Consider the following 19,340-nt stretch of genomic DNA (forward strand, 5'->3'; position numbering starts at 1 on the left):
ACGCCAGTGCTGCCTTGGTTCCTGAGATCCATGCTTGGGTCACCGAGGAGGTGGCATGGAAGGTTTTGAGATGAATCCCAGAACTGGAAGAGAAGGCAGCTTTTGAGCTTGAGGGGTGAGATCCAGTGTCTGCACCCTTCTCCAAGTCCTTCTCTTCTTCTCTCCATAATGTGCAGCAAAAAGTACTCGCTATTCGCCCAGTCTCAATGGTAGGTTACTGGGTGTCTCGGGGCACCCTGGGAATCTCCTAGGGCGGCCCGATAAATGTCCGAGGTGCTGTTTGTTGGGATGCAATCGTCATTCCTTTCCTAGGAGAGGCGCCTCTTGGCCCTGCACAGTGGCCGTGAAGGCTTCTGACAACTCTCAGAGGTTTGTTCTTGATGACTTGGAGGAGGAGATGGAGGGAGAGGCTGCAGTTGTGAGCGGGGCAGAGGCCAGCACGTGCTGCTTTTGAGGCTCCAAATGGAGTAAGGAGCATATCTCTCAGCACCATTGAATCCCTGGTGGAGGGCAAAGACGTGGTGGTCCTGGAGCATGTCCGGGACAGCAGGCTCCTGTGTGCCGGCGGGCCAGAACACAGCCTGCCCAAGTTGGGAGGAGGCTTGGAGGCCCTCAGGGACTAGAACGATGGTGTGTCCAAGTAGCAACACTCGCCTGACCGAGGTTGGTTCAGGCTCCAGCAGCAGGTCGACGCCTTCCAAGTGTAGTTGCATGGCACAGCCGGTGGGAATGAGCACCGTGGAGGTGAGCTCTTTGCTGGCAGGCCTGGCAGATGCTTCCAGGTCTGGCTGTGCCAACGACCCCAGGCAGGCAGGCTCCTGGAGGTGACGGCGCTTGGCAGGGTTGGCTTCTTCTGGCTGTGGGCCCCAACAGGGCACCGGGTAGGCCTCGGGGCTTCGCGGAGGCATTTTCAGCATGTTGGTGCCCTCCCTTGTACTTTAGTTTTTCTGAGGCCATGGTTAATGGACATTTTTCCCTGTTTCCTTCTCTACAAGCATATTACTGGTGTGTAGAAAAGTTACTGATTTGGGGGTTGCTGATTTAGTAGCATACGACTTTGCTGAGAGTATTCATCTGATCTAAGAATTTTTGGCAGCATCTCTAAAGACTTTTAAATATAGAATCGGGACAGCTATAAACAGAAAAATTTGACTTCTTATTTGTATCCCTTTTATTTTTTTTTCTTTTGTCATATTTTCATAGCTAAGACTTAAAGTATTATATTGAGTAAGAACATAGAAAGTTGGCGGGCACACTTGTCTCATTCCACATCTTACAGCAGAAGCTGTTTTTTCATCAAGAATAATGTTGGTGACAGGTGTGTTGTATATATAGCTGTTATCATCCTGAGAGCTATCCCTTCTGCTACTTTCATGACCTTTATCATGAAAACATGCTGAACTTTCTCATGTATCTTTCTGAATCTATAGAGATGATCATGTGATTTATGTCCTTAAGTCTATTTGTATGCTTTATTTGCTGACTATTGTATGTGGTCTTCTTAATGTATTCATGAATTCAGATTGCTAGTATTTTGTTGAAAGAGCTTATGTCTATGTCCATTGGGAAAATTGCTCTATAATGGTTTTTTTTGTTATTGTTGAGTCCTTAATTGCTTTTGGAATCACAGTAATACTGACTTTTCAGAAAATAATGTTTCAGTTCTGTGGAATTTTTTGAAATATGTTTTTGTTATCTCTTCTTTAAAAGTTTTGAAAACCAAAGCAGTGGTGTCACTTACCTTTAATCTCAGCACTTTAATCCCTGGCAGAGGCAGGCAGGTCTTTGTAAACTCAAGTCCAACCTCGTCTACAGAGCTAATTCCAAGACAGCTACAGCTATTATACACAGAAACTCTGTCTCAAAAAAAAACTGGTAGAATTCCAGCAGGGGGTGGTGGCACAAGCCTTTAATTCCAGCATTCAAGAGGAAGAGGCAAGCAGATCTCTATAAATTCAAGGAAAGTCTGGTCTTCAAAGAGAGTTCCAAGACAGCCAGGGCTGTTACACTGAGAAACCCTATCTTGAAAACCAATATAATAATAATAATAATTTTTAAACATTTGGTAGAATTCAACCAAATCACAGGTTTTTCTTTTCAGGAGACTTAGTTGCTGCTTCAATCTCATTGATTTTCATAGGTGTATTTAAGTTGTTGAGTTTGGTTTTGGTGGGTTATTTATGTTTATGAACTTAACCATTTCTTCTAGACTCACCCCATCCACATAGCTTGTCTGCTTCAGCCACCTCTCCATGTAGGATGTACCCAATTCCCGGTCACATTTATACAACATAACCAGTCTTTTTCCAGCTTATTTTTCCAAAGCATCTATGTCCCAGATAGAAAGAACATATGTATGGCAGCTACTACTAACCGAGGCCAGTATAATCATGATGGCATTCCTGATTCATGGCCAGTCTTGGCTGGTTCTTCTCATGTAAGCTTATGTCTTATCTCTTTCTTTACTTCTTTCTCATATAGAAATAGACTCCATTGTTTTTTATTCTGACTATCTTTCATCATTTGGCTTAGAAGTTGCTTCCAATCTATCATCTTACCCACAAGTGTGGAAGTGTCTTTAAAATATATTAAACACCTCAACTTAGTGGTATAGACCTGAAATTTTATCATCTGAGCTACTGAGGCAAGAGCATAAGAAGATATTCATGAGCAACAGAGTGAGACCTTATCCAGAAAGAGAGAGAAGAAGAAGAAGAAGAAGAAGAAGAAGAAGAAGAAGAAGAAGAAGAAGAAGAAGAAGAAGAAGAAGAAGAAGAAGAAGGAAAGAAATCAAATAAGCAACAACAAAAAACTGACTATGAACAGCATATATCCACATATCCACATGTTTAAATGAGTGTAAAAGAAGAAGTTTCTACTTAGTGAAAATACAGTGTGATTTTATTTACCAAAGTTAAATCTCAACAAAGGTTAGCATTGTAAAATATAGTTTAAGATGTGTTGCAATCATTTATGCCATTGAATATTTATTTAATGATGCAAACGTGTTGTATTACCTTATGTTGCATTTACTTAATTCTGCAAAGCTGTGTTACTTTGCCTGGCACATTAAGTTGGGAACAGAGTGAAGACCTTCCAACTTACATTAAGGCTGAGTGTGGCATCCTACCATAAGGAATGGGCTCCAACAAGCTAGCTCGTGTACCAGGGATAGATCCTGGTCCTACCGCCAGGGGCCTCTCAGATAGTTCAAGCTTTGCAATGGTCTCCCATATATGGAGGGCCTAGTTTGTTCCCATGGAGGCTCCATAGCTGTTCACCTTAGAGTTCATGATTTTCCATGAGTTTGGTTCAGCTGCCTCTATAGATTTCTTCATCATAATCTTTTCCTCTCTTGTTCATATATGTCCTTCTCCCTCTCTTCAATTTTATTTCCAGAGCTCGGCCTGTTGCTTGGATGTGCATCTCTGCATCTGGTTCCATCAATTACTGGATGAAGGCTCTATGATAATAGTAGGGGTATTCATCAATCTGATTACAGGGGAAGGCTAATTCAGGCACCTTCTCCACTGTTTCTAGGAGTCTTAGTTATCCTTGTAAATTCCTGGGAATTTCCCTAGCACCAGGTTTCTCCCTAACCCTATAGTGGCTATGTCTATAAAGATCGCTCTTTTATTATTATACCACTCCATCCCTCTCCCCACTCAACCATTCCATGCCCTCATTCCCCTCATCTCCCAGCCCCTCCCCCTTACAGACCCTCCCACTCCCAGTTTACTCAAAAGATCTCATCTAATTCCCCTTCCCAGGGGAATTGAGTTGTGGATTGTAGTCTGGTTATCCCTTGTTTTATGTCTAATATCCACTTAAGAGTGAGTACATACCATGTTTGTCGATCTGAGTCTGAGTTACCTCACTAAGGATAAATTTTTTCTAGTGCCATCCATTTGCTTGCAAATTTCATGATGTCATTACTTTTTACAGAATAGTAATACTCCATTGTGTAATTGTAAAACATTTTCTTTATTCATTCTTTAGTTGAGGGTCATCTAGATTGTTTCCAGGTTCTTGCTATTATGAATATTGTTATGAATATGCTATGAACTTCGTTGAGCAAGTGTCCTTGTGATATGATTGAGTATCCTTTAGGGATATTCCCCGTAGTAGTAATGCTGCCTCTTAAGGTATATTCCTTTCAAATTTTCTACTAGTTAAAATTTAAACCTAATATTCATTTAGTATACCTCTTTTTATATTCTGTTTTCTTAATACTAGTGAGTAGAGGAGTTATAACTGAATGTCAGGTCACGTAGGATTTTAACTAGAATGAATCACAAGATCAACTTTCTCACCAGAATAAAATAACAGTATAAAAGCAATGTTCTTAAAGTCACTTAAAGTGAATTCCCATTTTGCTTCATCCTTGGACTGTATGTATTTCTTCTCTCCTCTTTTTGTCTTGAAAGACCCCAGCTTAGCTGCTGTAACGCCATTTTGCAAGGCTTTCATACAAACAAGTATAGGTTTAAGGTAAAGTTGGTACTCCTAGGCTGCCAAACAGGATATCTATGGTCAGACATCAGGCCTAGGAGGGGAACAAAAAGTTCTGGGAAAAACCACATGTACCCTAGATAGAGCCAAGTCAGCTATTATCATATCTTCATGTCCCTGAGGAGCTTGTCCCCAAGTGAACCCATAGCCTCATCTGAACTGACCAATGGAATCCCTGTAACCATGCATGCTTCTGCCGCCCATTTCCATATAAAAGACCCCCTGCCCAGCCTGAGGGAGCGCAAGTCTTCCAAAGAGACTCTGACAGCCGCAGGTACCTGTGTATTCTCAATAAAGAAACCGCTTGCCGATTGCAGCCAGTGGTCTTGGACTATTCCTTGGGTTCCGGGGTCTCCTCCTGAGGGAAGGTCCTCTCTGAGGGTCTTTCAGTCTTACCTCTTCTTCTAAATAAATCTCATAAAAGACCTAAAAATTCCTGCTCTAATTCATTTAAATTTAAGTGAGCAATTAATGGGTAATCACAAAAGAGACTCACATGTCTGGAAACTACAATATGTACTTCTTAAAATTTCAGACTCAGATAATAACAGATATGCACCAATTTACCTAACCAACATTCTCTTCAGTGCAAGTGAAAGTATCAGTTACAGTTTTAGAGGAAAAATAATTATTTTAGGAACACACGCAAAATAAAAAATAATTTGTTTTTATGAAACTAATATGAAGCCAAACCAGATAATTTCAGTACAATTGAAGAAAATTATAAGCAAATCTAATTTCCTAATATAGAATTAAAAATAATAACAGAGTTAGCAAGATGGGCCCATGGATAAAGGAACTGACTACCAGGCCTGTGAACCTGAATTATATCCTTAGAACTCAGATGGTTGAAGGAGAAAACCAATTCTTGCAGTTACCCTATGATTATCGCACATGTACCATGACCACAGACATACATAAATAAAGTGCAATTTTTAAAAATTTAAAAATGGGTGTGGTAGTGCATGTACTCTCAGAATCCAAGGGTAGTTCAAGATTAAAAGTCAGGAATATGCCTGGTGCCCTGTGACCCTATTGGGTGGGCTCCACTATGATGAACAGGGATGTGGTGAAGAAGTGGGAGAGAAGAAAGGGAGTGATTCCTGCAGTTTGGAGAGAAGTGAAACTGAAGCTGCAAAGCTGATGAGGAACCTAATACGGGTGTCCTATACTGCCATATGGGGCCATGTGATGGTCTGGGCCTGTGTCAGTGCCAAGGGCCATGTCTGGGTCCATGGTTCTACTGCAACTGGAATCTGTCTGTGTTCAATGCCTTGGCCCATGTTACCACTGGAAGCTGAATGCCCATGGTCTGTGCCCCCCATTTGAGGCCATGTTGATGTCCCAGGGACATGCTGCCACTGCGCCTTACTAATCTAAGTCTCCTGCCCTGCTAACGAAGTCATGGTTATGTTCTGGTCAGAGCTGTGGCCGAGGGCTGTGTTGGGGCCCATGGTCCTACCACAGCTGGAGTCTGTGATGATGTTTATGGTCCATTCTCCCACCAAAGGTTGTGTGGATGCCTGATGTCTGGCTGCCACCTGAAGAAATGCTTGTGTCCAAGGGCTATACCAGTCTGAGTGGCCTGCACTGCCATCCAGGGCTATGGTAATATCTGGGCCCAAGTAGCAGCAGAAGGCCATGTCTGGGTTTGTTGTCCCACTGAAACCAGGGTCTGTGTTGATGTCCTTGGCCCATATTTACCATTGCGGGCTATGGGAGAGCTGACGCCAGTAGCCAAAACACTGGAGAGAGTTAGTCTTACCCATCACAGGCCACCTCAGCTGCCCACTTCGGGACAACTGGCCCCAGTAATGTGGGCACAGGAGATCTACCTCCTACCTTCGTTGACCCTGGGAGAACTGCCCCTGGCCTACTTTGCTGTCTGTTGCAACAGGAATGCTAGCCTCCAATAAAACTGGCTTTCGAGAGCTGGCTCTGACCCTCACCTGAGTGAGAGCTGTCCCATTGGAGGCCTGGACTATCAGCTATCACCCAAGCCAACATCCAAGACTTTGAGTTGGCCTATTCCATCATCCACACCATCTATGACCTATGGGAGCATGTGAAGGGACTGGTCCTACAGAACTACAGCCACAGGATTTACATGACTCTGTGTAGCAACAGCAGGATAACCAAGAGGAATTTCAGTGAGGATCCAATATCGGTAGTGTACCAGAAGTCAGAGGTCTTGAACCAGGCCAACAATTCATTGAAAAGATCATTTGCAAAGAAAGCTGTTGAGGCAAAAGTGTATACTGCATGACACAAAATGTAGCGGCATAAACGAATGCAGACAGTTTGTAAAAATATATATAGTTTTAATGTAGAAATAGACTTACAGAACCACCGTTCCCGCGGAGACCAGGAAAGTAGAAGAAACAGCTCGGAGCACGCTCGCCAAATTTATAGGCAGACATTAGCCCGAGGCGAACATGCCCACTAAGGGGCGGGACTTATCCCTACATCTCCCCTTTTTGTCTAAATAAGACAGAACTAAACCAAATACAACTACATACAATAACAACAAATAATAAATATAACAAACAATATTGAGAACAAAAGCTTTGCTAAACATTCTATCTCAAGGAGTCCAAATAATGTAAAGAGTAACTACAATTATATAATCTTCAACTCAGTCAAAGATCTGAGAAGGTAATAAACACTACTCAACAAACGAGATATATCCAAAATGTGCAACAATTGACAGAGACAACTGACTACCTGGGCAATCACCCAAAGTCTCGTTTGCAATGTTGAGTCAACCAATTTTGGCTAAGGCCTAACATAACTGACATACCATTATTAAAGGCAAGGAACTTTTCAAAACTATCTTACCCTGTCTTGGCAGGATAAGACAGTCCTGTTTTATCCATTGATGCATGCTCTGTATCTGTGTCAGTGGTTGAGGTATGGGCATTTCTTTGCCCAAAGGCCAGTTCTGCCAAATAGAAAGGCTCCAGGTGGAGTGTCTTTGGTGCTCAACATTCTCTCGGGAATGGAGTGGTGTTGCCAGGAGCAATTGTGTCTCACTATCACGAAACTCTGAGTTAGATTAAAGGCCATTTTCTACAGCTCTTTGAAGAGGTTGAAGATTATCTATCTATACTGAGTATAATCTCTATATATCTAAAGAACCTGATTAGTCTGATTATAAATGACAAACTTAGATGACTATTTATCTATATAATTCTCAATATCTATCTAACTTAAAGACTAAGACAATAAACAACTGTGTAACAAATGAGGATAATGACCTCCAAATATAAACACTGTACAAATATACATTGCAATATGGTAAATATATATCAATACACAAACATTATATAAGTATCTTAATCAGAGGTAGAAATGTACATTGCAATATGGTAAATGTATACAATATATATATCAATACAATATATGTCAATACATAAAAATGTTTTAAACAGACATAGAAACATGCATGCATACAATAGTCAATATAATTTAACTTTGTTTCAATATACAAGAATTGATACCAATATATTTGTCTAAAAGCAGTAACTCACAATTATAAATCTATTATCCCATCATTCCTTCTTTTTTTTTTCAAAATGATCCCTGAGCTTATAAAATTCCTCCCCCAACCTCCCAACCCCTAAATGATGCCCCTAAACCCAGGGGTAAACTTTACTGGGAGAGGGGACGTCGTCCTCTAGAATTACTTCCAGCTGTCATGGGGCGACGTTCTTTCTGGGGGATCCTGTGAAAGTAAAATGATGGTTAAATTTCAAGATCAATGTCTTTTAAAATTGCAAATAGTCTCTGAGTATTTTGTGGAGTTCTGGCCAGAATGTTGTACAAGATGTGCACCATTTCAGCTAACCAAGTTGGGATCGTCTTGTGCAGCTGGTATCCAAAACAGGTCTTGTAGTAGCGCTATCAGTATCATGACGTCATATCAACCAGGTAGAGTTGTTGTTGTGGGGCCCCATCTTCTTCCTGGAAACTTCAAATGTCACTTCGAGAAAAACTTATTGTTCATTGTGAAAAACTTAAACATTAATCATATAGACATATATATACATACATATATATATTCAATAAAAGGCATGATATATATATTCAATGAAAAGTATGATAGATATGAAGAAAAGCAAGGATGTTTTCTAAACTCGTATTTCTTTCTGTCCCATATCATGGCTCTTGACATGAGACAGAAACTCTGGGTTTTTCTCTTACTAACAGGCTTGGAATTGGAGAGGGACTGAGCCAGAGTCCAACTTCAAAACCAGCTCTATATATTTATAAAGAAATGTTTAATAAGACATATAAATAAAAATTAATACTTACAAAATGTGTCCATCCATCAGTAATTAAATATTCAAGGTCCCTCAATTTCTTTGAAGATGAGTATTTTCCTGTGGAGATAAGAAAAGAACCCTGCCTCCAACCTATCTGTATTTCTTACCATCAGTATGTTTGCCATCCTTATGAAAGAATTGTTATTTATCTTTTCCAAGTGGCTTCTCTTCTTCAAACCGAACCTTTATTAATTTTGATGGTATCCACAATTTTTCCTCACCTGTGGAGATAAGAGCAAAACCCCTTCCCCAACGTAGCACATATCCTGGCTTCCATTGTGAGGTCAGCACATCCTTGAAATAAACTGGTTGATTTAGTTCAGTAGACTTTTCCATTATCCAATGTCTTTCTGCAGCCGTTGTTCCCTTCTCATTAGCGTTGAGAAAATTCAAGGTTAACAAAGCATTATGTAGCCTATTTCTGGGGGTGTTTTCCACCCCTTTCTGTTTGTTCAACATATCTTTTATAGTTCGATTTGATCTTTCTATGACTGCTTGACCTGTAGGATTGTATGGTATACCTGTAACATGCTTGATATTGTAATAATCAAAAAACCGTTTCATTTTCCTAGAAACATAAGCAGGACCATTGTCCGTTTTTATTTGTGTAGGTATACCCATGATAGCCATGACTTCTAATAAATGAGTGATTACTGAATCAGCTTTTTCTGAACTTAAAGCAGTTGCCCACTGAAAGCCTGAATAAGTGTCAATGGTGTGATGAACATATTTTAATTTGCCAAATTCTGCAAAGTGGAACACATCCATCTGCCAGATTTCATTCCTTTGGGTGCCCTTTGGATTAGCCCCTGCAGGCAGTGGCGTTTGGTTATAGAAAGAGCAAGTAGGGCATTTCTTTACAATCTCCTTAGCTTGTTGCCATGTAATTTAAAACTCTTTCTTCAAACCTTTGCTATTAACATGATGTTTTTTATGAAATTCAGAGGCTTGTAGCACACTACCAATCAGTAATTGATCAATTTCTGCATTACCTTGTGCTAGAGGACCTGGCAGACCCGTATGGGATTGGATGTGTGTTATGTACATAGGGCAAAGCCTGTTCCTGATCAAATCTTGAACCTGGAGAAACAATGAGGTTAGTTCAGTATCATCAGGTATAAATTCAGCAGTTTCAATATGTAAAATAACTCTTTCTGTGTATTGTGAATCTGTAACTATATTAATAGGTTCTTTAAAATCCCTTAGCACCATAAGAATGGCATATAATTCTGCCTTCTGGACAGAATTATACGGACTTTGTTCCACCTTATCCAAGTCTTCTGATTTGTAACCTGCCTTCCCTGATTTATTGGCATCAGTATAGAATGTACGGGCTCTAGTTATTGGAGCATCACGGACGATTCGAGGAAGAATCCAAGAAGTTCTCTTTATGAAGTTAAGCCGCTTGCTTTTTGGATAGTTGTTATTAATGTCTCCCAAAAAATTAGCACAAGCTCTTTGCCATGGTTCATTATCTTCCCATAATTTCTTTAGTTCATCAGCAGTGAAGGGCACTATAATTTCTGCTGGGTCTATGCCTGCTAGTTGACAAAGTCTCAGCTTGCCTTTTATAATTAACTCAGAGACTTTTTCCACATAAGTTTTCAGTTTCTTACTTGGTTTATGTGGTAAAAAGATCCATTCCAAAATAATATCATCTCTCTGCATTAAAATTCCTGTAGGAGAAATTTTTGATGGTAGTATGACAAGAATACAATCGAGCTCTGGATTCACCCTGTCCACGTGTGCCTGTTGTAATTTTTCCTCAATCATTGTCAGTTCCTTTTCTGCTTCAGCTGTTAATTCTCTGGGACTGTTTAAATCTTTATCACCATCCAAGGTTTTGTTCAAATGAATTATTAGATCAGGTGTTATTCCAATAGCTGGTCGTAGACTGGAAATGTCTCCTAACAGTCTTTGAAAGTCATTAAGAGTCCGTAGGCGATCTCTCCTAATTTGTGCTTTTTGTGTCTTAATTTTTTGCAAACCTATTTTATAACCTAAATAATTAACAGAATCTCCCTTCTGAATCTTTTCAGGAGCGATTTGCAATCCCCATTTAGGTAAAAGTATCTTTATTTCTTCAAACAGTCTGTTCAAGGTATCCATGTTTGAATCGGATAACAAGATGTCGTCCATGTAATGGTATACTATAGATTTGGGAAATTTCTTGCGTATTATTTGCAATGGTTGGTTCACAAAATATTGGCACAGGGAGAGGCTATTTAACATACCCTGGGGGAGAACGGTCCAGTGGTACCTCCTCGAAGGTTGAGAATTGTTATAAGTAGGCACTGTGAAGGCAAATTTTTCTCTATCTTCTTTTTGCAAAGGTATAGTGAAAAAACAATCCTTTAAATCAATAACTATGAGAGGCCATCCTTTTGGTAATAAAGAGGGCAAAGGAATTCCAGATTGCAGAGGGCCCATAGGTTGAATAACCTTGTTGATGGCCCTGAGATCTGTCACCATTCTCCATTTACCTGATTTTTTCTTAACCACAAATACGGGAGAATTCCAAGGGCTGGTAGATTCTTCTATATGTCCAGCATCTAATTGTTCTTGTACCAGCTGTTCTAAAGCCTGTAACTTTTCCTCAGCTAAAGGCCATTGCTTTGTCCATATTGGTTTCTCAGTCAACCATTTTAGAGGCAAGGCTGTTGGTATCTCTGAAGGGACATCAATTGCTTGTTCTTGTACAGCCCGAATGGCCGGTTTTCTCCGTTTGTAATATCTTTTAATATTATTCTCAGAACTATAGGCTCTAGAAGTAGCAGGAATGTTAATTTCGGTATTCCATTGTTGTAATAGGTCACGACCCCATAAATTCATTGCGATATTGGCTACATATGGCTTTAATTTTCCTATTTGTCCCTCTGGCCCTATACATTCAACCCATCTCGTGCTCTGCCTTACTCGAGATAGGGTTCCAATTCCCAGGAGCTGAACATTTACATTCTGAAGAGGCCAATACGGATGCCAAGATTCTGGGGTAATGATACTTACATCAGCACCTGTGTCCAGCAGGCCAGTAATAAAAATGCCATTTACACACACTCTCAGTTTAGGTCTTTGATCATTTATAGAAGTTTGCCAAAACACACGTAACTTATCTTTCTGATCATTATTGCTTGTAACAGTAGGCATGGGGCTTCCTAATTGTCCTGATGAGGCATGTTCTCTGCAGAAACTGGATATGACTGAACCATGTTTGCCATGGGGGCCTGTGAGGCCCCCCCTCTCATGTTTCCCGACTGTATCAGGTTGCCTTGTCTATCTCTTGTAGACCTGCATTCATTCGTCCAATGTCTGCCTTTTCCACATCTTCTACATAAACCTGAAGGCTGAGTCCTCCTATTTCTGTTATTTCTAGAAGATGCATTATTATTATTATTTCTGAAAGATGCATTATTATTATTATTATTATTATTTCTGAAAATCCGTTGTCTACAATTCCTTTTCATATGACCCATTTTGCCACAATTAAAACATTTGGTATTCTGGTGTCTCCTTTTACCATTGGAAATTGCTTCTTCTACCCATGCTTCAGTGCCATAATCAAATGTATCAACATTGAGTGTATGCAAGACCCATTCTTCCAAAGGCGCTGATCTGAGCTTTAAAGGCCCCAAAATCCTTTTGCATTCCACATTTGCATTTTCATAAGCCAAAGACTCAATCATTATATGTCTTGCTTCTGGGTCAGATATCCCTATTTGTACAGCCTTAGTTAATCTTTGTAAAAAGTCACTAAAGGGTTCTCTCTGACCCTGTTTAACTCTGACAAATGATTCTATTCTCTGTCCTGGGTCTTGTACCCTGTCCCAAGCCCTTAAGGCTGCTGTAGTACACATGGAGAGTGTGTTTTCATCCAAATTAGCTTGTTCCTGAGGGTCGGAAAAGAGCCCTTCACCTAGAATTTTATCTAGGGAAATGTCAATTCCCTTTGCTTTTTCCTGCTGTTCTAAGAGTTTAGCCTCTTGCCATTTCAATTGTGGTCCACTCTCAAGTACTGCAGAGCTCAGCTGGAGCCAGTCCAAGGGGGTTGCTCTGTTTGTCGTGGCCCAAGATCTTAGCATCTCTTTAACAAAAGAGGCTTGCATCCCAAAAGTCATGACAGCCTGTTTAATTTCCTTGAGGTCATTCATACGGACAGGCTCCCATGTATCCTCCTTGATGACCCTAGGGTTTCTGGAACCAACCACCTTCTCTGTTGTTATTACTGGAAAGGCAGGTAGAGCTGTCGGTAGAGCTTTGTGGAAATTGTCCCGGAGAGATTTACCCACAGATGTAGTTAAAATTTGCCCTTCTACCCTTTGCTCTTCTTCATCAGAATTTAGAAATTCCTCAATCTTTTCAATTCTATTCACTATTGCCTTCTGCAATGTCTGAATCTCCTGTCCAGAATTATGTTCCAAAGCCTTCATTGAGGATTCTAAAGTATGAAGTTTGTCCGTTAGAGATAACATATCATCTTTGGACATAATTTTTATGGCATAAACCGTGCCTTCTTGTATTGACAATCTTTCCGTCAATCTGTCATAAGCTTTAGACAAAATCCGATTGTCACATTCAGCAGTTTTGATTCTCTCAGTTAATGTTTCATTTCCTACAGAAAGGGACTGAATCTTATTGTCCAAATCAGCTGTTCCCTCTTCCATAGTAATGAATTTCTCCTTAATATCAGCCACTAATGTTTCAGTTCCTACAGAGAGGGACTGAACCTTATGATCCAGATCAGCTGTTCCCTCTTCCATAGTAATGAATTTCTCCTTAACATCAGCCTGGAGAACCTCAAACTGATTCTTGAGAAGATTGTTATCAGCCTGGAGAACTTCAAACTGATTCTTGAGAAGATTGTTATCAGTCTGGAGAACTTCAAACTGATTTTTGAGAAGATTGTTATCAGTCTCAATTGTTTTTAAGCGTTCTATCTCTGCCTTAAGAATCCTGGATTCCCCCAGTCCTCGGGGCGCCCGGGCCGGCTGCAGTTCCTTTGTTTCTGTGGCCTGCCTGCACCAAGGAGGGTAGGCGCTTTGTTTGCGAGCTGCCCAACCAGCACGGAGGCCTGATCTCTCGGCCCCAGGAGAACCAGCGTTGGGGTGAGTATCTGGCCCGCGGCGCCAGCCAGGGACGGGGATCTCGGGGGTCCCTTGGCCTCCTGTCTTTCTTGGGCTCTCTGGAGGACCTCTATTCCCTGGTTACTGCCTCTTTCTTCCTGGCCCACCCAGCTTCCGTCCAGAGCCCTCCCCACTTGGTCCCCCCCGCCCTCTTTTGGCGCGTGGCATTGGGAGCTGGGTCCCAGTCCTCGGGGCGCCCGGGCGGGCTGCAGTTCCTTTGTTTCTGTGGCCTGCCTGCACCAAGGAGGGTAGGCGCTTTGTTTGCGAGCTGCCCAACCAGCACGGAGGCCTGATCTCTCGGCCCTAGGAGAACCAGCATTGGGGTCAGTATCTGGCCCATGGCGCCAGCCAGGGACGGGGATCTCGGGGGTCCCTTGGCCTCCTGTCTTTCTTGGGCTCTCTGCAGGACCTCTACTCCCTGGGTACTGCCTCTTTCTTCCTGGCACACCCAGCTTCCGTCCAGAGCCCCCCCCCACTTCGCCCCCCCCGCCCTCTTTTGCGACCAGGCGGGCTGCAGTTCCTTTGTTTCTGTGGCCTGCCTGCACCCAGCAGGGTAGGCGCTTTGTTTGCGAGCTGCCCAACCAGCATGGAGGCCTGATCTCTCAGCCCCAGGAGAACCAGCATTGGGGAGAAGCAGCGTTGGGACGAACCAGGGTTGGGCATGGAGACCTGATCCCTTGGTGCCAGGAGAGCCAACATTGGGGAGGCCGTGTTGGGTAGGCAAGGAGACCTGATCTGGTAAAAGAAGATCCATAAGGGAGTATTTGGAAGAAGAGATGGGCAGACGCCAAGGCAAGAATTCGCCCAACAAACTGAAAAGCAACATGAAGCCACCAGAAACCAGCGACCTCACAATGGAAGGACATGAACACCTTAATCAAGAAGGAGAAAAGATTGACTTCATGAAAGTGATTGACGCCCTAAAACAGCATGTAAAAAACGCCCTTATAGAAATGGATGAGAAATATAACAGAAAGTTTGAAGAATTGAATAAATCAGTGAATGATACCCTAGAAAACCAAGGAAAAACAATCAAACAGATAATGGAAACAGTTCAAGACTTGAAAACTGAAATAGAGGCAAAGAAGAAAACACAAACAGAGGGCCGGCTGGACATGGAAAATCTAGGTAAACGAATAGAGACTACAGAAACAAGCATAACCAGCAGAATACAAGAGATAGAAGAAAGACTCTCAGATTCTGAAGATACCATAGAGAAAATAAACACTATGATCAAAGAAAACAGCAAGTCCAACAAACTCTCATCACAAAACATTCAGGAAATATGGGACACAATAAAAAGACCAAACCTAAGAATAATAGGAGTAGAAGAAGGAGAAGAAGTGCAACTCAATGGTCCAGAAAATATATTTAATAAAATTATAGAAGAAAACTTTCCCAACCTAAAGAAAGATATACCTATGAAGGTGCAAGAAGCATACAGAACACTGAATAGGCTGGATCAAAAAAAAATCCCCTCGCCATATAATTATCAAAACACAAAGCATTCAGAATAAGGAAAAAATATTAAGAGCGGCAAAGGAAAAAGGCCAAATTACTTACAAAGGTAAACCTATCAGACTTACACCTGACTTTTCCATGGAAACCATGAAAGCCAGAAGGTCCTGGATAGATGTACTGTAGAAACTGAGAGACCATGGATGCAAGCCCAGATTACTATACCCAGCCAAGCTTTCGTTCACTATAAATGGAGAAAATAAAATTTTCCAGGATAAAAACAAATTCAAACAATATGCAGCCACAAATCCAGCCTTACAGAAAGTAATAGAAGGAAAATCACTAACCAAGGAGTCCAATAATGACCACAATAACTCAGGCATCTAGAGACCCTTCATCAACACAAACCAAAGAAGGGATACACACAAACTCTACGACTAAAAAAAATGACCGGAGTTAACAACCACTGGTCATTAATATCACTTAATGTCAATGGTCTCAACTCACCTATAAAAAGGCACAGGCTAAGAGATTGGATAAGAAAACAGGATCCAACATTCTGCTGTTTACAAGAAACACACCTCAACCACAAAGACAGGCACCTACTCAGAGTAAAGGGTTGGGAAAAGGCCTATCAAGCAAATGGACCTAAGAAACAAGCAGGTGTGGCCATACTAATCTCTAACAAAGTTGACTTCAAACTTAAATCAATCAGAAGAGATGGAGAGGGGCATTTTATATTCATAACAGGAACAGTTCATCAGGATGAAGTCTCAATCCTGAACATCTATGCCCCTAATATAAAAGCACCCACGTACATAAAAGAAACATTGCTAAAATTCAAGGCAGCCATCAAACCGCACACACTAATAGTAGGAGACTTCAACACTCCTCTCTCACCAATGGACAGGTCAATCAGACAGAAACCTAACAGAGAAATAAGACAATTAATGGAGGTAATGAAACAAATGGACTTAACAGACATCTATAGAACATTCCACCCAAATAGGAAAGAATACACCTTCTTCTCTGCAGCTCATGGAACCTTCTCGAAAATCGACCACATAGTCGGTAACAAAGCAAACATCCACAGTTACAAAAAAGTATTACTAACCACCTGTGTCTTATCAGATCACCATGGATTAAAGTTAGAATTCAACAACAAGGCTACCCCCGGAAAGCCCACAAAGTCATGGAAACTGAACAGCCAACTACTGAACCATACCTGGATTAAGGAAGAAATAAAGAAAGAAATTAAAGTCTTCCTGGAATTCAATGAAAATAAAGAAACAACATACTCAAACTTATGGGACACTATGAAAGCAGTCCTAAGAGGAAAGTTCATAGCACTAAGTGCCCACTTAAAGAAAACAGAGAAAGCTCACATTGGAGACTTAACAGCCCACCTGAAAGCTCTAGAAAAAAAAAGAAGCAGACTCACCTAGGAGGAGTAGGAGACTGGAAATAATCAAACTGAGGGCTGAAATCAATAAAATAGAAACAAAGAGAACAATCCAAAGAATCAATGAAACAAAAAGCTGGTTCCTGGAGAAAATCAACAAGATTGACAAACCCCTATCCAAAGTAATCAAACGGCAGAGAGAGATTTTGCAAATTAATAAGATCAGAAATGAAAAGGGGGACATAACCACAGACACAGAGGAAATTCAGAGAATCATTAGATCTTACTACAAAAGCCTATATGCCACAAAACTGGAAAATGTAAAGGAAATGGATACTTTCTTAGATAAATATCATTTACCAAAGTTAAATCAGGACCAGGCGAACAATTTAAATAGACCGGTTAGTCGCGAAGAATTAGAAGAGGTTATCAAAAACCTCCCTACCAAAAAAAGCCCAGGACCAGATGGTTTCAATGCGGAATTCTACCAGAACTTCCAAGAAGACCTAATACCTATACTCCTTAATGTATTTCACAATATAGAAACAGAAGGGTCATTACCAAATTCCTTTTATGAAGCTACAGTTACTCTGATACCAAAACCACACAAAGACTCAACCAGGAAAGAGAATTATAGGCCGATCTCACTCATGAATATCGATGCAAAAATCCTCAACAAAATACTGGCAAACCGAATCCAAGAACACATCCGAAAAATTATCCACTATGATCAAGTAGGCTTCATTCCTGAGACGCAGGGCTGGTTCAACATACGAAAATCTATCAATGTAATCCAGCATATAAATAAACTGAAAGAAAAAAACCATATGATCATTTCATTAGATGCTGAAAAAGCATTTGACAAAATTCAACATCCAATTATGTTAAAAGTCTTGGAGAGATTAGGGATACAAGGGTCATACCTAAATATAATAAAAGCTATATACAGCAAGCCGACAGCTAACATCAAATTAAACGGAGAGAAACTCAAAGCCATCCCGCTTAACTCAGGAACACGACAAGGCTGTCCACTTTCGCCATACCTCTTCAATATAGTGCTGGAAGTTCTAGCAATAGCAATAAGACAACATAATGGGATCAAGGGGATTCGAATTGGAAAGGAAGAAGTTAAACTTTCGTTATTCGCAGATGATATGATAGTGTACATAAGCGACCCCCAAAACTCCACCAAAGAACTTTTACAGCTGATAAACAGCTTTAGTAATGTGGCAGGATACAAGATCAACTCCAAAAAATCAGTCGCCCTCTTATACACAAAGGATATGGAAGCAGAGAGGGAAATCAGAGAAGCTTCTCCATTCACGATAGCCACAAACAGCATAAAATATCTTGGGGTAAATCTAACCAAGGAAGTGAAAGATCTATCTGACAAGAACTTTAAGGCATTGAAGAAAGAAATTGAAGATTATACCAGAAAATGGAAGGATCTCCCTTGCTCTTGGATTGGGAGGATCAACATAGTAAAAATGGCAATTCTACCTAAGGCAATTTCTAGATTCAATGCAATCCCCTTCAAGATCCCATCAAAATTCTTCACAGATCTGGAGAGGACAATAATCAACTTTATATGGAAAAACAAAAAACCCAGGATAGCCAAAACAATCCTATACAATAAAGGATCTTCTGGAGGCATTACCATCCCTGACTTCAAACTCTATTACAGAGCTACAGTAATGAAAACAGGGTGGTACTGGCATAAAAACAGAGAAGTCGACCAATGGAATCGTATAGAAGACCCGGATTTTACCCCACAAACCTATGAACACCTCATTTTCGATAAAGGAGCTAAAAGTATACAATGGAAGAAAGAAAGCATCTTCAACAAATGGTGCTGGCACAACTGGATGTCAACCTGTAGAAGAATGAAAATAGACCCATATCTATCACCGTGCACAAAACTCAAGTCCAAATAGATTAAAGACCTCATTATCAGCCCGAAAACATTGAACCTGATAGAAGAGAAAGTGGGAAATACCCTACAACAGATGGGCACAGGTGATCGCTTCTTAGGTATAACCCCAGAAGCACAGGCATTAAGGGCAACATTGAATAAATGGGACCTACTAAAACTGAGAAGCTTCTGTAAAGCAAAGGACACTGTCACTAAGACACAAAGGCAACCTACTGACTGGGAGAAGATCTTCACCAACCCCGCAACAGACAAAGGTCTGATCTCCAAAATATATAGAGAACTCAAGAAACTAGACTTTAAAATGCTAATTAACCCAATTAAAAAATGGGGCACTGAACTGAACAGAGAATTCTCAACAGAAGAACTTCAAATGGCCAAAAGATACTTAAGGTCGTGCTCAATTTCCTTAGCAATCAGGGAAATGCAAATCAAAACAACTTTGAGATACCATCTTACACCTGTCAGAATGGCTAAAGTCAAAAACACCAAGGATAGCCTTTGCTGGAGAGGCTGTGGAGGAAGGGGTACCCTCATCCATTGCTGGTGGGAATGCAATCTTGTGCAACCACTGTGGAAGTCAGTGTTTCGGT

General features: G+C 40.9%; 1 protein-coding gene and 1 pseudogene across 1 annotated transcript; one reads left to right on the forward strand and one right to left on the reverse strand.

The window, feature by feature from the left end:
- Nucleotides 1–308: 308 nt before the first annotated feature.
- On the reverse strand, nt 309–917 carry LOC142840500 (proline-rich protein 23A3-like). The gene has a single exon (XM_075956991.1). The coding sequence runs from the start codon at nt 915–917 to the stop codon at nt 309–311; it is 609 nt and encodes a 202-aa protein (XP_075813106.1).
- Nucleotides 918–6,227: 5,310 nt separating this feature from the next.
- Nucleotides 6,228–19,340, forward strand: part of LOC142840501 (protein SET-like) — a 122,187-nt pseudogene continuing 109,074 nt past the window's right edge.

The sequence above is a fragment of the Microtus pennsylvanicus genome, chromosome X, assembly GCF_037038515.1.
Source record: "Microtus pennsylvanicus isolate mMicPen1 chromosome X, mMicPen1.hap1, whole genome shotgun sequence".
Taxonomy (NCBI): Eukaryota; Metazoa; Chordata; class Mammalia; order Rodentia; family Cricetidae; genus Microtus; species Microtus pennsylvanicus.